This window comes from Eptesicus fuscus, chromosome 6 (genome assembly GCF_027574615.1).
Source record: "Eptesicus fuscus isolate TK198812 chromosome 6, DD_ASM_mEF_20220401, whole genome shotgun sequence".
Taxonomy (NCBI): Eukaryota; Metazoa; Chordata; class Mammalia; order Chiroptera; family Vespertilionidae; genus Eptesicus; species Eptesicus fuscus.
The window spans coordinates 13,510,414-13,528,288 of record NC_072478.1 but is presented as its reverse complement, the minus strand read 5'-3'; the positions used below and the strand labels follow the sequence as shown (position 1 = coordinate 13,528,288).

At 43.9% G+C, this 17,875-nt stretch overlaps 2 protein-coding genes across 4 annotated transcripts in view; both read left to right on the top strand.

Annotated features, from left to right (window-relative positions):
* Positions 1-2,044, top strand: part of PIWIL2 (piwi like RNA-mediated gene silencing 2) — a 66,735-nt gene extending 64,691 nt beyond the window's left edge. Inside the window, exons 21-22 of one of the 2 annotated variants that reach the window (XM_008151492.3) lie at positions 276-383; positions 1,412-2,044. In XM_008151492.3, the coding sequence (XP_008149714.2) occupies positions 276-383; positions 1,412-1,568 (265 nt within the window). In that variant the 3' untranslated portion in view covers positions 1,569-2,044. The remainder of the gene's footprint in view (positions 1-275; positions 384-1,411) is intronic. The other variant, XM_054716803.1, reaches the window with a different exon arrangement.
* A 12,360-nt stretch (positions 2,045-14,404) lies between these two features.
* Positions 14,405-17,875, top strand: part of SLC39A14 (solute carrier family 39 member 14) — a 48,240-nt gene continuing 44,769 nt past the window's right edge. The window contains exon 1 of one of the 2 annotated variants that reach the window (XM_054717221.1): positions 14,405-14,416. The gene's annotated coding sequence lies outside the window, so the exon portion shown is untranslated. Of the gene's footprint in view, positions 14,417-14,682; positions 14,826-17,875 lie in introns of those variants that run through there. The other variant, XM_008151490.3, reaches the window with a different exon arrangement.

Sequence of the window (17,875 nt, the reverse complement as noted above, 5' to 3'; positions counted from 1 at the left end):
ATATTTTCAACAAAAAGATTTTTATTTTTTTTAAAAAGATCATGCATGCTAAATGTTCTGCACACAGAGTGTTAGTTTCTACCACGATTCTTGAATAGCCTATTGAGTTGGGAAACCCAATTTCTAATTATGGTTTGGTCCTTGTGTGTCCTTGAGCCAGTTATTTGACCTCTCTGAGCCTTAGGTGAGGGAGCTAAAATGATCTCCCAAGATCTTTTTTATCTCTGTTTGGTCAAATCCAACCATATCATTGCTTTGACTTTTTTCCTTACTAGGGTGGACTTCTACCTTCTTGCCCATCATGTCCGTCAGGGTTGTGGCATTCCTACACATTATGTGTGTGTTCTCAACACTGCAAACCTGAGCCCCGATCATATGCAGAGGTGAGCTGACCAGTAACTTACTCTTTCTCACTATGACTGGCTAGCTAAGGTAAAGTCACTGTCCAACCCCAATAATATTTACCCCTTGAGTTTCTTCATGTCTTTCATGATAATGGTAACTTTTTGAGGAGTGGTTGGTAATCAATCCTATTGTTCATTAAATTTACTTGGAGAGCTTAAAAAATACTGATGCCCAGGCTTCACCCCTAAGCAGTCTGAGGCATTTATGTCTTTTAAAACTGCTCTTTGATGATTAATGAGATGCAGCTAATTGATATCCCAAACCCTTAAGCTCAGATTATATAAATATTTTGCTGGAGTACTTACTCTTCTGCAGCCTGTTGAGGGGGGAAAAAAATCTCCTTGTTTTTCTTGTTTTGATATAAAAACAGGGGCACCTAACATGAGGGAATTCATCCATGTCCTCTTGACTTACAAATGGTGGAAATAGAAACAATTCTACTTAAAATAATGATTCCCAGCCCTGGCTGGGTAGCTCAGTTGGTTAGAACCGTAGTTAGCAAACTGCGGCTCTCGAGCCACATGCAGCTCTTTGGCCCCTTGAGTGTGGCTCTTCCACAAAATACCACGGCCCTGGGCGAGTCTATTTTGAAGAAGTGGGGTTAGAAGAAGTTTAAGTTTAAAAAATTTGGCTCTCAAAAGAAATTTCAATCGTTGTACTGTTGATATTTGGCTCTGTTGACTCATGAGTTTGCCGACCACTGGGTTAGAACATCATCCCAAAACAACAAGGTTGCAATTTTGATCAGGGCACATAACAAGAATCAACCAGTGAATGCATAAATAAATGGAACAATAGATGTTTCTCTTTCTCTAAAATCAGTTTTAAAAATTTAGTTAAAAAATGATTTCCAAAAGTTGCCTCATGTAAAAAAAATTTTTTAAAGATACATCATGTATTTCTTAATTCCACAGTTTGCTGGAAAGAATACACCCTTAAGCACATAATCACGTCCCAGAATGAAGGTGGAAAGTAATAAGGATAATATTTTCTTCTTGGGCTGCAGGTTGACTTTCAAACTGTGCCACATGTACTGGAATTGGCCTGGTACCATCAGAGTTCCAGCTCCTTGCAAGTATGCCCACAAGCTAGCTTTCCTGTCAGGTCAAATTTTGCATCATGAACCAGCCATCCAGCTCTGTGAAAACCTGTTCTTCCTGTGACTGGACAACCAGGATATAAGCTGATTAGAGGAATCAGACTTCAGAACTCAGCTATGACTCATGTAGGATCCATAGACTGAAGGGGTTTTTGTGTTGATGTTTTCCCTTTCGCCAACCCAGTAGAATAAGATACCTTCTTTCCTGTTTTTTCTACACTTGATCTTAGCCAAAAGGCCAAGCAGCGATTTTCCTGTTTTCTCTATTTTAAACCTGGTATTACCAAGAAGGAAGTTCCATTCTAAGTATCAGCTGGAAATTGCCATGTTGCCTTTGTAAAGCAAATTGGGGTGATAACTGCTACTGTGTAGATGGAGTGGGTGAGTATGGGGGAATCTTTAAAAGCCTGCAAAGCCATCAGGAGCTATAGAAACCTGCAGAAGTAGCAATTACACATAGAAGCTCTGCTTACTAAGCAGTTCCCATTTCTAGTACCAGAAGTGATAATGAATGAAGTCACTGCAGGTCCTTAAAGTAGAGAGTTACTTTATTTGGGCAACTGGGAAAGGTAATAAAAAGGCCTGTGAGGCCAAGTATTTCAAGATATTGCTACTGCTAGCAAGTGTGAAAAACATGTAGTAAACTAGCTGGTGGTATAGTCAGGCGCTCGCTGACCTAATCTCTGGGATTTGAGTTTATGACGCTATCACAAGCTGGCGTTGAAAGGGGTGTTTAGCGCTCACTTGGCCTCCTGAGAGGCCAGATAAATTTTTTTCTGTATATTTCAGTTTTAGTAAGTTTCATTTTTTAAATTAAGAATCCAAACAGGTGAAATTCAACATCAAGGAAGATTTATGATGGGGTGTGAGTTTTTCTTGAACCTTTCTCCCAAGTTGTGGCCTTCTTTTCTGTGGATATATGTTTATAAATTGAATCACTCATTTTCCTTGCTTAGTAACCTTTTCTGGCTGTTGGCTCATTTTGTTAGGAATTTTTCTGAATCCAGGTTAAGATTTCCAGAAGTTGCTTTGGAAAACATGACACTTCTGCCAAATTCCAGACATTTCAGTTTAGAAAGTTGTCACCATGCCTGAGGGGTCCAGTGTTTTGGGGAAGCTCTGTTTTTTGTGTGTGTGTTTATTTTCCCCGTTTTAAAATTTTCCAGTCTCTTCAGTCTTATCTTGCTTTAACTAGGTTTTAAAAGCCAGTTTCAGTTAACCTTTTCAAATTTGTATTTATTTTTTTTTTTGCTGTAATGACAGGCGGGGGTTGAAGCAGAAAGTCCCATTTTATATGACAATGTGTAAGAAGAGAAATTTTAGCAAATTGTCAGTTTGTCCCGGAGCCCAGCAGAGGTTGAGGATCCCTGGGATGGTGGTCCTCATGCACTCTGGCTTCACATGGAGCGCGGCTCGTAAGGTCAGGGGAAGACCTGGAACTTTGCAAACACTGAATCAAACAAATTGGAGCACTAGCTCTGTCAGTTTTCTGATTCTCTTTAAAAGCATTTTGAGTTTCTCTTTGGAAGTTAGATTTCTTAATACTTATTTTCTCTTACATAATAAAAAATATACTAGAATATAATACAAAATTTCTTCACTTTTTATTCCTGGTCTTCTTGCTTTATTTTTTGGTCTTAATATGAAATGATTGGATCACCAGGTGAGAAAAGAAAACAAATTTGTGTAAATGTATACAGGCAGTCCTCGGGTTACTTCGGACTTAACATATGTCATTTCGTGGTTACGTCGCCATCTCCCATTTATTTATTAAAAAAAAAAAAGTTCCATCATTTCGATGCATGTACATATGTGCTTTATGTTTTTTATTATTTCTTTACCACAAGTAAAGGTCAGGAATTGTTATCTTTCTTTTAAATTGTTTTTACTGTTTCACTTCATTACTGCTGTGTGTGTGCTCCATGTGAGTGACGTAGGTGCTTATGTAGGTGGGTTCCCACTCACAGCGAAAATCGTGTAATGTCACGCCGTAGGAATGATCTCCGAAGTAACCCGAGGATCTACTGTAGTTGTGTTTGAAGTAATGTTGTCAGTATATTCATATTGTTTTTTACTTCAGAGAACCACAACACTTGTTAGAATTGTTAATTTATTACTCGCCATTCAAGGTACAGCTCTAATATTAGTAGCCAGGTAATTTCACTGAGACCTGGGTAGTAAGATTTCTTGGAAGAGACACTAACAGTCTTACTTCTGGGACAAATGAAGCATTTTTGTGTAGGTGTGTGTTTTGTCTTGTTTTGTTGTTGTTAATCCCCACCCGAGGATATTTTCCCACTGATTTTTAGAGAGAGTGGGAGGGAGGGGGAGAGACAGAGAAAAATCTATGTTAGAGAGAAACATCAATTGGCTGCCTCCCACACAGCCCCTGTCTAGTCCAGGGATTAATCCTGCAACCAATGCGCCTGCATTTGACCATAATAGAACATGGGCCAACGTTCTCTCCACTGAGCCAGACCGGCTAGAGTTTGTCTTGTTTTTTGAATCTCTTTTCCCCTCAGACAATTTTTATTAGTCTGTGTGAGAGCCAGCTCCCCTCCCCTTTTTCTTTTTAACATATTTTTATTGATTTCAGAGAGGAAAGGAGATGGAGAGAGATATAGGAACATCAATGATGAGAGAGAATCATTGATCAGCTGCCTCCTGCACTCCCCACACTGGGGACCGAACCCGCAACCTGAGCATGTGCCCTGACCGGGAATCAAACGGTGACCTCCTGGTTCATAGCTAGACACTCAACCACTGAGCCACACTGGCCCAGTCCCTCCCCTTTTTCTAATGCTTGCCCTTTTCTGCATGGTCTTCGCAGTGTCTATAATCCTTAAAAATACCTTCCCAAGCATCCTGGTTGCTTGCTGCATCACTACATCCCTTTCTATTTATTTAGAAATTATGTTTTTAAGTGATGCAGTGCTTTTTTAACTAATTCTAGAAAGAACCTAATTTCTATACAGTGCTACAGGCCCTACTTACTTGGGCAGCATTTTGCTGAATGGTGTAAAAAGGAAGACATTTTCTTTTTTTATTAATTTAAGAGAGTGAGAAACATCGATTTGTTGTTCCACTTATTCATGCATTCATTAGATGACTCCTGTATGTGCCCTGACCTGGGATTGAACTGACAGCCTTGGTGTATCAGGACAATACTCTAACCCAGTGGTCGGCAAACTGCGGCTTGCGAACCACATGCGGCTCACGAGCCGCCGTTTGCCACTCTGTTGACTAATGAGTTTGCTGACCACTGTCGTATACCATTCTTTACCTTTTTGCACACAATATGCCACAATTGCCTAATCCTCACAGCTTCCAACTACACAGTAACATTTAGTCTAGCAGTGGTCGGCATACTCATTAGTCAACAGAGCTGCAAACTACGGCTCACGAGCCGCATGTGGTTCGCAAGCCGTAGTTTGCCGACCACTGCTCTAACCAACTGAGCTACTTAGCCAGGCAGGGAAGATGTTTTCCAAATGACTAGCTCTTATATTGAAAACATTAAAATTTGTGCCTGAAAATTTCTTAGTGATTGAGGAAGACGCTACTCTCTCTCTGTGGCTGCACATTTGAGTTTCTCAGTGACTTCCTGTCTGTACTCAATGCTTTCTTTAAATAATTAGGAAAATCAAGAGAATAAAAAGGTAAGCCACAGACTGGGTGAAAATATTTGCAAAAAATATATCTGATAACACTCTTATCCCAAATATACAAAGAGCTCTTAAAACTCAGTAAATCCCTGCTGGAGTGGCTTGTTGGGTGTTGTCCCATCCACCAGGACGTTGCTGATTCGGTTCCCAGTCAGGGCACATGCTCAGGTTTTGTGCTTGACTCCAGTGCAGGGCATACAGGGGGTGACCGATTGATGTTTCACTATTATGATACTACACTGGTGTTTCTCTCTTTCCCTCTCTCTCTAAAAATTAATTTAAAAAACAAAACAAAAAAAACCCCGCAGCCCTAACTGGTTTGGCTCAGTGGATAGAGCTTCAGCCTCTGGACTGAAGGGTCCCAGCTTCGATTCCAGTCAAGGGCATGTACTTTGGTTGCAGGCACATCCCCAGTAGGAGGTGTGCAGGAGGCAGCTGATCAGTGTTTCTCTCTCACTGATGTTTCTAACTATCCCTCTCCCTTCCTCTGTAAAAAATCAATAAAATATATTAAAAAACAACAACCCCACAATAATAAGAGCCCTGGCCGGGGTGGTTCATTTGATGGAACGTTGTCCCATATACCAAAAGGTTTTGGGTTCAATTCCCAGTCAGGACACATGCCTTGGTTGTGGATTTGATTCCTGGTTGGTGGGGGTGTGTGGTGGAGGCAGCCAATCAATGTTTCTCTCTTCCTTCCTCTCTAAAATCAATAGACATTCTCAGATAAGGATTAAAAAACAACTCAGTAATAAGGAAATCTTTTTAAAAACTGGGCAGAGATCAACCAAAGGACTTGTACACATGCATATAAGCCTAACCAATGGACACAGACAATGGGGATGAGGGTATGTGTGGGGGAGATGGGGGCGGTAATGGGGGAATAAGGACACATATGTAACACCTTAATCAATAAGTTAAAAAATAATAATAAAAAATAATAAAAACTGGGCAAACGACCTCAACAGACAGGTGTTTTTGCCAACTGCCTCTCAGACCAAAGAAGATACACAGTTAGCAAATAAACATGAAAAGGTGGTCAACACCAAATGTCATTAGAGAATTACAAATTAAAATGAGATACCACTACACACATATTAGAATGGCCAAAACCGCAAATACAGCATCAAATACTAGTGAGGACGTGGAGCAACAGGAACTCTGTTCATTGTTGGTGGGAATGCAGAATGATACAGCCACTTTGAAAGACAGTTTGGCAGTTTCTAACAAGAATAAACATACTCTTGCCATATGATTCAACAATCACACCCCTTGGAATTTTGCTCAAATGAGTTGAAATTTATGTCCACACTAAAACCTGCATACAGATGTTTATAGCAGCTTTATAATTGCCAAAACTTGGAAGCAACTAATATGTCCTTGAGTAGGTGAAAGGAAAAATAAACTGTGGTACATCCAGACAAAGAAATATTCAGTGCTAAAAAGAAATGAGCTATCAAGCCATGAAAATACCTGGAAGAAACTTAATCATACATTACTAAATGAGGGAAGCCAATTTGAAAAGTCTCTACTAGATTATTTCAACAATATAACATTCTGGAAAAGGCAAAAACTATGTTGATGGTAAAAAGATGGAGGGGCGGTTAGGAAGAGGGAGGGATGAATAGGCAGGTCACAGGATTTTTAGCGCAAGGAAACTATTCTATATGACATTATGATGGTGGATACATGCTATACATTTGTCCAAACCCTTAGAATGTGAAACACTAAGCATGAGCCCTTTTGTAAACTATGGACTTTGAGTGGTTATGATATGTCAATGGAGGTTCATCAGTTGTAACAAATGTACCACTCTGTGGTGGTGGTTTTTTTTTTTTTAATATATTTTATTGATTTTTTACAGAGAGGAAGGGAGAGGGATAGAGAGAGAGAAACATCGATGGGAGAGAAACATTGATCAGCTGCCTCATGCACACCTCCTACTGGGGATGTGCCTGCAACCAAGGTACATGCCCCTGACCAGAATCAAACCTGGGACCTTTCAGTTCGCAGGTGGATGCTCTATCCACTGAGCCAAACCAGTTAGAGCTCTGGTGGTTTTGATGTCGGGGGAGGCTGGCTGTATATGAGAAATCTCTACTTTCTGCACTGTTTTTCTGTGAACTCAAAACTGTTTTAAAAAATAAAAAGTATATGTGTATATTTTGAGGTTTTTAAAAATTGATTTTTAGAGAGAGAGAAATACCAATGCAAGGGTGAAACATGGATCATCCACCTCCAGCATGCCTCCCACTGGGACCTAGTCGGAAACCCAGGCCCAGACCAGGAATTGAACCAGCATCCCCTGGATGCATGGGATGATGCCCAACCAACTGAGCCACACTGACCGGGGCAAAAAATATATTTTTTAAATGAGTAAACTAGGGAGACTTCTGGCAAGATGGCACACTGAGCTGACCATACTGACAAATGTTGGCCAAATAGGAAAAAAGTTGGTTTTTGTTAAGTAGCTGAGTTGTGGGGAAATGAGACAAGGAAAAGATGGGAGGGAAGGAAGGAGAAAGGAAGGAAAATATCAAAGGATTAAAAAGGACAGCCAGAATGGTAATAGATGACAACACGATCCCACGGTTATAGATAAAATGCAGGAGTGCTGAGGTGTTTTATTCCAGGTAAGGATAGATGTGGCCTCAGTCCCTGTGAGGTGCATGATTGCTGGAGAGAAATCTGGGTAAAGAGAGTGGAGTTGGAAAGGGAGTAGAGTCCCTGGGGCAGTAGCAAGGAAACTCAAAGGTAAAAAGGCATTCACAAAAATTCCCAAGCCTGGGCCACATACAGGTGTGCATAGTATTAGTTTATATTACTAGCATGTGGAAGAACATCAAGCTGAAAAATTACCATGGCCTGGCCAGTGTGGCTCAATGGTTGAGCTTCAAACTATGAACTAGGAGTTGAGGTTTCGATTCTAGTTAGAGCACATGCTTGTATTGCGGGCTCTATCACCAGTAGGAGACAGCCCTTCAATGATTCTCTCATCATTGATGTTTCTCTCTCTTCCTCTCTTCCTCTCTGAAATCAATAAAAAAAATTTTTTAAAAAACTACCGTGAAGATTAGCCCAGCCCAACCGGTCTGGCTCAGTTGGTTGAGCATCGTCCCATGCACCAGGAGGTTGTGGTTTAATTCCTAGTCAGGGCACATGCTCAGGTTTTGGGCTCAATCCCTAGTAGGGGAGATGCAGAAGGCAGATCTATGATGTTTCTATCTCACCCTCTCCCTTCCTCTCTTGGAGATCAATAAAAACATTAATATAAAATAAAAAAAGATTGGCTCAGATTGGTGAGCACCCGGAGCCCTATAGAAACAAATGCTAAGTCAATTGGATTGTGGTACAGAGAGGTATAAATGGGAACAATGGAAGAGGAGAGAAAGAGAAGGGCCAACATTTGTCTAATAGGAGTTCCTGCAAGTTAAAATAGAAAGGATGAGCTACACAATATGGAAGACATAAAGACAAAATTTTCCAGAATTAGAGACAAATATGAATCATCTATCTGAAGAAACTTATTGAGGATAAAGAAAAGCACATTCACTCCTTGGTCTGCTGGAAGGAAACTCTTGAACACCAAAGACAAAGAATTTTAAAAATTAGATGTTATCCCTGGCCAGGTGACTCAGTTGGTTGGAGTGTCATCCCATACAACAAAAGGTTTTGGGTTTGATTCCTGGTCAGGGTCAGAGCACATACCTAGGTTTCAGGATGGATCCCAGGTTCGGGTGTGTACAGGAGGCAACCAGGCAACTAATAGATGTTTCTCCTTCCTCTCTCTAAAAATCACTAACATCCATCCTCAGGTGAGGATTTTAAAAATGTGAAAAAGATTGCTTGCAAAGAAAAGTTTTCAGCACAGACTGTCATCAACCACAACAGTTACTTAAGACAAAAAAAATGACTTAATGCAACTGCAACCTCAAGTTGGAATTATTTTTCCAGCTATTTTCTTTTAAAGGTGAGAAGAAAAGTAATTATATTTTCTAATGAAGATCTGAGCAGAAATTAATGAAATGGAGAATAGAAATATAACAGAGAAAATCATCAAAAGTTGGTTCTCTGGAAACACTGACAAAATGGGCAAACTTTTAGCTAGATTGGCCAAGAAAAAACAAAAGATTCAAATTACTAAAATCAGGAATGAAAGAGGGGACTACTGATCTTATGAAAATAAAGAGGATTATAAGGAAACTAGAGGCCCGATGCACGAAATTCATGCAAGAGTAGGCCTTCTTTCCCCCAGCTGCCGGTACTGGCTTCCCTCCAGCCACTGGCAGGCACCCAGGATCCAGCCTTCCTTCACAGCCCCAGCTTCGTCTGGAAGGTCGTCAGGAAGGACATCCAGTCTAATTAGAATATTATGTTTTTATTATTATAGATACTATGAACAATTAAATACCAACAATTTAGGTATGTTAGATGAAATGAACGAATTTGTAGAGATAACTTGCTACTGACCGAGTGTTACTCTTTCCAGTTATCTTTTTCATCTGTTTTAACCATCAGATGATAACAGAAATGACCAAGGCTTCTAAAGTGTTCTAATTCTTTTGAAAGATAGAGTGTTGGCTGTTAGTTCTCTCACATGATTTGGGGGTAAACTAGAACCTGTATATTCCCTCTGATCCTCTTAAATTAGTTAAGTCACCTCTGATCCTCTTAAATTAGTTAAGTCATGTCAAAACATAGAAAACTCATTTTTCTCCTTCAAAGTATCATAAAAACCTGGTTGGTCATTGGATTCTCTCTTCAGTTCCTCTCAAACTGTCCTAATAGCTGGGGAGTGGATCTTCCCCATCCTAGTGAAACCAAAATGTGGGTTTTTGAGTCCAACTTCGATGTCTCGCAAAATGGAAGAATGAAGTCACAGACAAAAATGGTTAGTGCGACCAAAGTTTATTGAGAGAAGTCAGTCCTGGAAAAGGTGCAGTTGGGATCCAGGAGCAGGTCAGTGTCCATGTTCCATGTTCCAGTCGAATGTTAAAGTCTATTAGTCCATTTGTAGAGTCAATGCATCTCCTGTCTTCAATCCAAGAACCTAGCATGCAGGGGGGAGAGGAGAGGAAGCACACACACTTTTTTTGTATATATGCTTGTTAGTACCTGATTGGTCTTTTCAAAGAATTTAGCAACATCCTTGGGATTGGTTTATATGCCTTACTATCTTATGATTGGTCACCTGCAAGCTGTCTGCCTTAGCAACATTCATACATTTTAAAGTGCATGCCTCTCATGCACACCTTTCCTTCCCTGCCCAGTTGAGGTGCCTTAGTAACTCTGCCTAGTTGGGTTTTTGGTTTCATTTCTCTTCCAGTGGTCCTAATTCCTGACTACCTAGCTTCCCTCTGTCTCCTCACTGGGAATCAAGTTGCCTACCTTGTTGACTCAGACCACAGAGGTGCTTTAATATTCTTAGTCCCCAGTCCCACCCTATACACACTCAAGGCTGGGGGACTCATTTCTCTGGTTTCTTTCCCAAGGCTGGTCACTCTCTTCAGCTACAGGAAATCTGTCTGCTTATCCTTTATCAGGTAGGTATGGTATCTTGCCAGAGGGAAATAGCAGTCCTGGAAATGTCAGATTTTTGTGCTTAGTTCTTTTAAATATTACCCAACATCAAACGTAGTGAGCTAGTCTATTCTTTCATCCAACAAATATTTATTGAGAATCTGTTATGTGCAAGATGTTATGTTTAGGGAATGCATGTATATACAGAAATATTTGGTAATCAAGAAAGATTAGGCCTAGTTGGCGTGGCTCAGTGGTTGAGTGTTGACCTTTGGGCCAGGAGGTCATGGTTCGATTCTGGGTCTGGGTGCATGCCCGGGTTTCGGGCTTGATGCCCAGTGTGGGGCATGCGTGAGGCAGCCAATCAATGATTCTCTCTTAGCATTGATGTTTCTGTCTTCCCTCTCCCTTCTTCTCTGAAATCAATAAAAAAAACATATATTTTTTAAAAGATGACAAATTAAGTTAGGAATAGAAGTTTAAAAAAATGAAGGGGAAAATGCAAGTACTATAAGCCATATAAAATGTTTTAATTCTGTGGATCATGACCCAAAATGGGTCATGAAATATATTTAGAGGTTTTGTTACCACTGTTTATTTATTTTTATTTATTTAATTGTAACCAGATTATATGTTTTCTATTGATTTTAAAGAGAGGGGGCGGGAGGAAGGGAGAGAGAGAGAAAGATTAATGTTAGAAAAATTGAGTGGTTGTCTCTTGTACATGCCCCCATGGGAATCAAACTTGAAACCTAGGTATGTGCCCACACTGGAAATCGAACCTGCAACCTTTCTGGTGTACAGGATGACACTCCAACCAACTGAGCCACCCAGACAGGGCTGTTACCACTTTTAAAAAATATATTTTTATTCATATTAGAGAGAGAGGAAGGGAGAGGGGGAGAGAGAGAGAGAGAAACATTGATGTGCAAAACATAAATTGGCTTCTCCCACATGCCCCCTACTGGGGATTGAGGCTGCAACCCAGGCATGTTCCCTGACCAGAAATTGAACTGGTGACCTTTCAGTTCATGAGCTGAAGCTCAACCAACTGAGCCACTCCAGCAGGGCTTAAAAAATTGAAATAGAATATAAAATATCAGTACAGTGCTTATACTAAAGAAATTTTAAAAAATATTTGTTTGCTATATTGTTACTTGCCATATAAGTTATTTTTTAATGTGGGTTACACTAAAAATTTGAAAGGGCAGATCAAATAATACTTCAGAAAAATCTAGAAGCTTTCTGAAGGGAGGTGGCTTTGAAGAGTTAGAATTTTGACAAGTGGAAATGAGGTAATGAGCGGAAAAGGGGGCATAGCTAATATAGGTAGAGAAAAAGATAGAATTGGGTCCCTAAACCTGGTACTAGGTGTGCAAGACTGAGCACTAATTAGCGACAAGGATGGCCTTAGGGTATACTTATAGAAAGTTGTGTGTGGGTGGATATGGAGAGTAAGACCTTTTGATTTCAAGCTATGTTAATAATTAATTGTATTCCCCTAATGGAATACAGATAGCTTATCAGCCTTGGTGGACTTTGGCAGCTCTACCTTCCCTCTGGTTGCAAATAAGTGAGAATGCTGTGATAGGCCCTGTGGTGGGTGTCTTGTCCTGCCTCCCCAACCGTCTCTCTGACAAGTGCCTTATTCCCCTGTGTGTAGTATTGACACCTGACCTGGAAAAGTGATGGGATTGCTTTTGGACCTCAATTTTCAGAAGAGATTCACACCCTTTGTAATATATATTTATGGCCTTCATGCTTTTCAGAGCTCTATGTGTTAGAACATGCTTGTTTTACTTAATCTTTGGTGAGTTTCTCATTCCTTTTCTCAGAATTGCAAACTCAGGAAGGAGTAGTAAAGACTGGACCATTTCTGACAGCCCCTTTGAAGATGAGATTAAGAATCCCAAATGGGCCCTAACCGGTTTGGCTCAGTGGATAGAGCGTCAGCCTGCGGACTCAAGGGTCCCAGATTCGATTCCGGTCAAGGGCATGTGCCTTGGTTACGGGCACATACCCAGTAGGGAGTGTGCAGGAGGAAGCTGATCAATGTTTCTCTCTAACTCTCCATCCCTCTCCCTACCTCTCTGTAAAAAATCATTGAAATATATATATATTTTTTTAAAAATCCCAAATGGCCCTGGCCAGTGCTGCTCAGTCGGTTGGGCATTGTCCTGTACAGCAAAAGATTGCTGGTTCAATTACCGGGTCTGGGCACATGCCTGGGTTTTGGGCTGGATCCCGGTAGGGGTGTGGAGGAAGTATCCATGGATGTTTCATTCTTACATCGATGTTTCTCTCTCTAAAAATCACTAAACTGTTCTTTTTAAAAAAAAAAAAAAATCCCAAATGGATTGCCCTAGCGGGGTAGCTTAGTTGGTTAGAGTGTCATCTGGATATGCTAAAGTTACAGGTTCCATCCCCAGTCAGGGCACATATGAGAATCAACCAATGAATGCATAAATAAATGGAACAACTGATCAATGTTCTGCTCTCAATAAATTTAAAAAATCCTAAAAATTAAAAACAAAATCAAATGGATGACATGTCTGAAAAATACTTCACATTTAACCAAGAAACACAAATATAAAGGGTTATTACAAAGATGACAGGGCTCTGAGGGAAATTCTGCAAGAGATAATATTATTTTGAAATCACTTGGAAAATGAGAGTAACATTACTCCATCCCTTACCCACTGGAGCTCTGTAATTGCAGGGTGAGGATAATTGAATTTTAGAAAAACCCAGGGCTTAGCTAGTCTCTTAAAGAGTGGCATAAACAATCTGCCTGTTCTGGCTTTGCTTCATGCATTCTTTCCCCCTCTCTACCCAGTCCCGAGGGACAAGCTGCCATCCAGCCTGATTCTTCCTGACAACTGCTCCAGAGATTGTCTGTTTTCCTTTCCATTCTGCTGCTATCTTGGGGGTCCTCTCTCTAGGACCTGCACAGTGGGATGCAGTACCCGTTCCCTGTGCACATGCAGACTGGCTGGCACCAGTCACTGAGCTAGAACAGGGATGTGGGTACTAGCCACAGTTGTGCCAAAAGTCCCCTCTTTTTGGTCTCCTAGACCCAGGTGGCAGCTGGCTTTGCAGTAGAGGAAGTAATAGTGCTGTCCAGAACAACAGGACAGTGATAGTTTAATGGGTGGCTTATTTTCTCAAGAAATTAGCATTTCCGAGGCCTGATATCCATCTCAATAGGACTATCGCACTACCAAGAGATTCCTAAAACAGTCCTCACACAAAAATCAACATTTCTCCCGGCTTTGGGTTAAGAAACCTGGCTCCTTAGCCTGATCATTTGGGGGAGTAGTGACACCGAGCTCGAAAAGTGAGTGTAATATAGTTTATTTGGCATGTGAACAGGAAATTTTTGTTCTTTTGGCTGGTGGGAAATTGACAGAAGAAACAGTCTGGGTGCGTCCCTTTCTGGGATATATTTCAGAATTGAGTTGTGGAGGGGAGAGAGAAGCTTTTTATATTAATTAGATGTGTTAAAATATACATATACATGTCAGGTGAGAAGCAGTCTTACTCCTAGGGGATGGAGGGCCGGTTGTGAGAGCTTTCCATGTAAGGGGGTGGGGGTGTTGGTGGGGATGGGGGTGGCGAGGAAGTCTTAATGGGAGGCTTCCAGAGGAAGGAGGAGCCCGTGCGGCCGCAGGGAAAGAAGCGGGGACTGAAGCATTAGAAGATGACCCCAATGGAGCTAAGATGTGAGGTAGGATCTGGGCGAGCTAAGGTCTCAGGCGAGGGCCTAGAGGCGCAGCAGGGCGCTGGCTCGCCCGGGGCAAGGCCGATGCGGGCCCGGGTCTAGCCCGCAGCTGGCTGGCAGCTCCGGCACGTAGCCCTCCGGCAGGCGGCGGCCCCACGTGGCAGGCCCCGGGGAGCGCAGGGCGGGGCGGGGCGGGGGCGGGGGCGGGGCCAGGCTGACGCGCAGGCTATATAGCGGGCATGCGCGGCGTGGCGGGGACGGACGCAGGCAGGGGGGCGAGGACACGCGGTCTCCTTGCGGGGACTCCGGGGCAGAGCTGCTGCTGTCGCCGCCGCCGCTTCCGCTGCCGCTTCGGGCCGCCGAGGACCCGGCTTGTGAATTTGCACGGGCCCGGTGGCGTCCGCCCCAGCTTCAGGTGAGGGGCGGAGGGCGCGCGGGCGGGACCGTGCGGGCCCGGCGGGATGCGGCGGCACCCCGAGGAGCAGCGCGCCTCCGGGCTCTGGTCACCGGGTGGGGGTGGGGGCCCGGCTGCGCCGAGCCACTGAAGCCCGGCCGCAGTCCCTGAAGCCTCGGGCTGGACCGGGGAGTCGCTCCGGAGGATCCGCACACGGGCCCGCACGCTGGATGGAGGCGACACCTGGCGAGGTGCCCCGTGAGGTTACTAGGGGAGGAAAGGGAGATGGCAGGAGCGGTCCGATGGGCTGGAGAGCGCAGGATGTGGGAGTCGGAGAAGGTGTCAGAATGTGGAAAGCCGCGCTGCAGGCTCAGGAAGGCTTCCTGGAGCTCACCGACGCGAGGCCAGGAAAAGGGGGGAGGAGATGGCAAATCTGGTGGCAGCTCTTGGGGCGGCCCCGAAGGGTCACTGGTGTCCGTACTTGGCTTTCCAGCAACGGTGGACCCCACCTCACCTCGGCCAGACCGTGTCCCAGCTGAAGATAAATGACCCAAATCTCCCGGCTGGCCGGTAGCAGGAGATGGAGAATGGCAAGGAGGGACTAAGCCAACTCGGACCTGGCTTGCCCAGAGGGCATGGCTTTTTAGCTATATTTGGTCGCTACCGACCAATTTAGGTGGTCTGGTTTAGGCTGCCCTCTCTTGGTGGTTTAGGGCAATAGGACAAAATAGCCATCCAAGCATTTTCATCTTGTGATCCTGAGGTCCAGTTAAGCCAAGAAAATATCATCAGCTCTGGATTGTGGCTACAGTTTTGAGGACTTAGCGTCTGCCAGGGCCTGTGAGCATGATTTGTGAGGGGCCTAAGGAAGGTGGATGTGGGAGTCGCTTTGACCGGACCCTTCCTCCTGGAGCCACCCTGGGCTTGGGTTTGTCCTTAGTTACTTTTCCTTAGGAGACAAACCCAGGCTCCGTGGGCAGGCCGCTGGACGTGGTAATGACAGTGTGCAGTGGGGACTGGCCTTGCTGACCTGGCCTCTGTCCCAGCTCCGCTCCTAACTTGCCCTGTGTCCATGGGAAAAGGTCAGTGCTGAGGTCTGACTAGATCTGTGGTTTCTTATCCGTCAATCCTTACCTCTTAAAACAAGAACCGTAAAAACAGAGGAGCTTGGTGAAGCACGAGAATGTCCAGAATCATAACTTTTAGCAGTCTGTTGGAGACTCAGAGGTGAGTTTTAATAAATTGTGTGGAGACCAGGAGATAGACTGGTGCTGCCCTTCCTGTCATTGGTTTGCAGGTTGACTGGAGGGCACCAAACACAGAATGACTGGCCTTATCATTTGGGCAAGAAGAAGCCCCATGATTCCGAGTGGTCATTCAGGGCCTAGTCTGTGGTTGGCTCTGCACCGGCCACCACAGGATGCAAAGAGAGTTGAGGCCCAGCTCCTGCACACTCGTGTTGGGCAGAAAGAACATCCATACAGGCATGGAGAAAGAGGTAGCAAGGCAAGAAGAGGTCCCAATGTTGGGTTCAATTAAGTTCACGGAGAACTTGAGCAGTTTGCTAAAAGGTAGTATCATGTAGCAGAAGAATGCTGTCTTTTGAGCCAGATGAATCTGTTCAAATCCTGGCCCCCTCACTGTCCAGCAGGGAGAAATACGTAATCTCTGGGCCTGTTCTCATCACCATGCAGCATGTTGTGATTGTGTCTGGAACATAGTAGAGATAATCTCCCCCTTATCATCATCATCATTATTTCTGTGGGATGGACTGGATTATTTAGGGTCCCAGAAGCTGATAGGTGGGTTGAGTTGTAGGAGTGGGGTGAGCCCAGATTTAAGGTTGGTTCATCTCCTCTTTAGGAACATGGGTGCAGTTTCCTGACTGTCTGTGTAGTCCTCTTTTCTGTGGCCAGGGATTGCTCCATGGATTCACTGGGCAAAGGGAAAAGAGTTTCTTTTCCCACCGTGAAGTTTTTGGAGCTGCTCTGATTTCTTCAGGTAATGGAAACGCCTCTTCGGGACTGATAAAAAAAGGCAGAAGGCCTGACTGTGCACGCATGCATGCGTACGTGCAGTATATATCAGTCCCTGGACTGGTTCTGTTTTCACACCCTTCCCACCTCCATCTTCCCTTACCTGCTCACACTCCACTCTATTCCAGGAGCAACCTCAATCCATGGCAAGTATTTACAGCATCTTGGAATCTGAAGAGTAGTGCTGTGAATAGATTGTATATGACCTTCTCCCCATTCTGCCAAAATAATTCAGTCTGTTCCCATTTGATGCCTGAAAAATATCAAAATGCTCGGGCATTTTGCAGAACCACAGACTATAGGATGTTGAACTGGAGGGACTTTGGGAAGCTTCAAGTGTAGCCCTTTGTTTTACAACTGAAGAAACTGGATCTAGAGAGGTTGATGGGTGTCTGTCCCAAGTCACATTGCTAGCAAGCAGCCAAGAGGCTTGATGGTGAAGACCAAAGAAAAGTTCCATTTTTGTTCCTAAATGTGTTGATGAAATGGCTGATAATACTAGTGTTTTCCTTGAAAATGTGAAAAGGAAGGAGCCAGTTGTCTCTGCTCATTTGGGGGCGTGTGGGGGGAGGTGAGTGACTTTGTCTGTGTGGAGAGAAGTTTCTCCTGGAGAAGTCCACAACTTCATTCTCTTTTTTGACTCCCTGGGGACATGGGAGGGTGGGAAGTGGGTGAGGAGGGGTCATGCTGCGGGGCCCCAGCCAGGACTCATTAGATATCTAGAGAGGACTTCTCTGACCTCCAGGCTGGCGGGCTGGCAGGGTGCCAGCAGATAAGGAGTCCAGAGTCTGCTGCCAGCCAGGGGCCTCGTGCTGTCCCAGGGGACAGGCAGGGCAGCCTCACCACAGGTCCCCAAGCCCGAGCTGCCCATTCCCACTCTCACTGCAGCTGTGGAGACTCCCAGAGGGGGGATCCTTGGTTGGGCCCAGCTGAGATGCAGAGGCAGAGCCTCTGGGGCTCCCACAAAGGTGGGAGGAAGGGCAGCCACAGAATCAGCCTGAGAGAGCCTGGCATGACCAGCCCTGGGAAACCAAA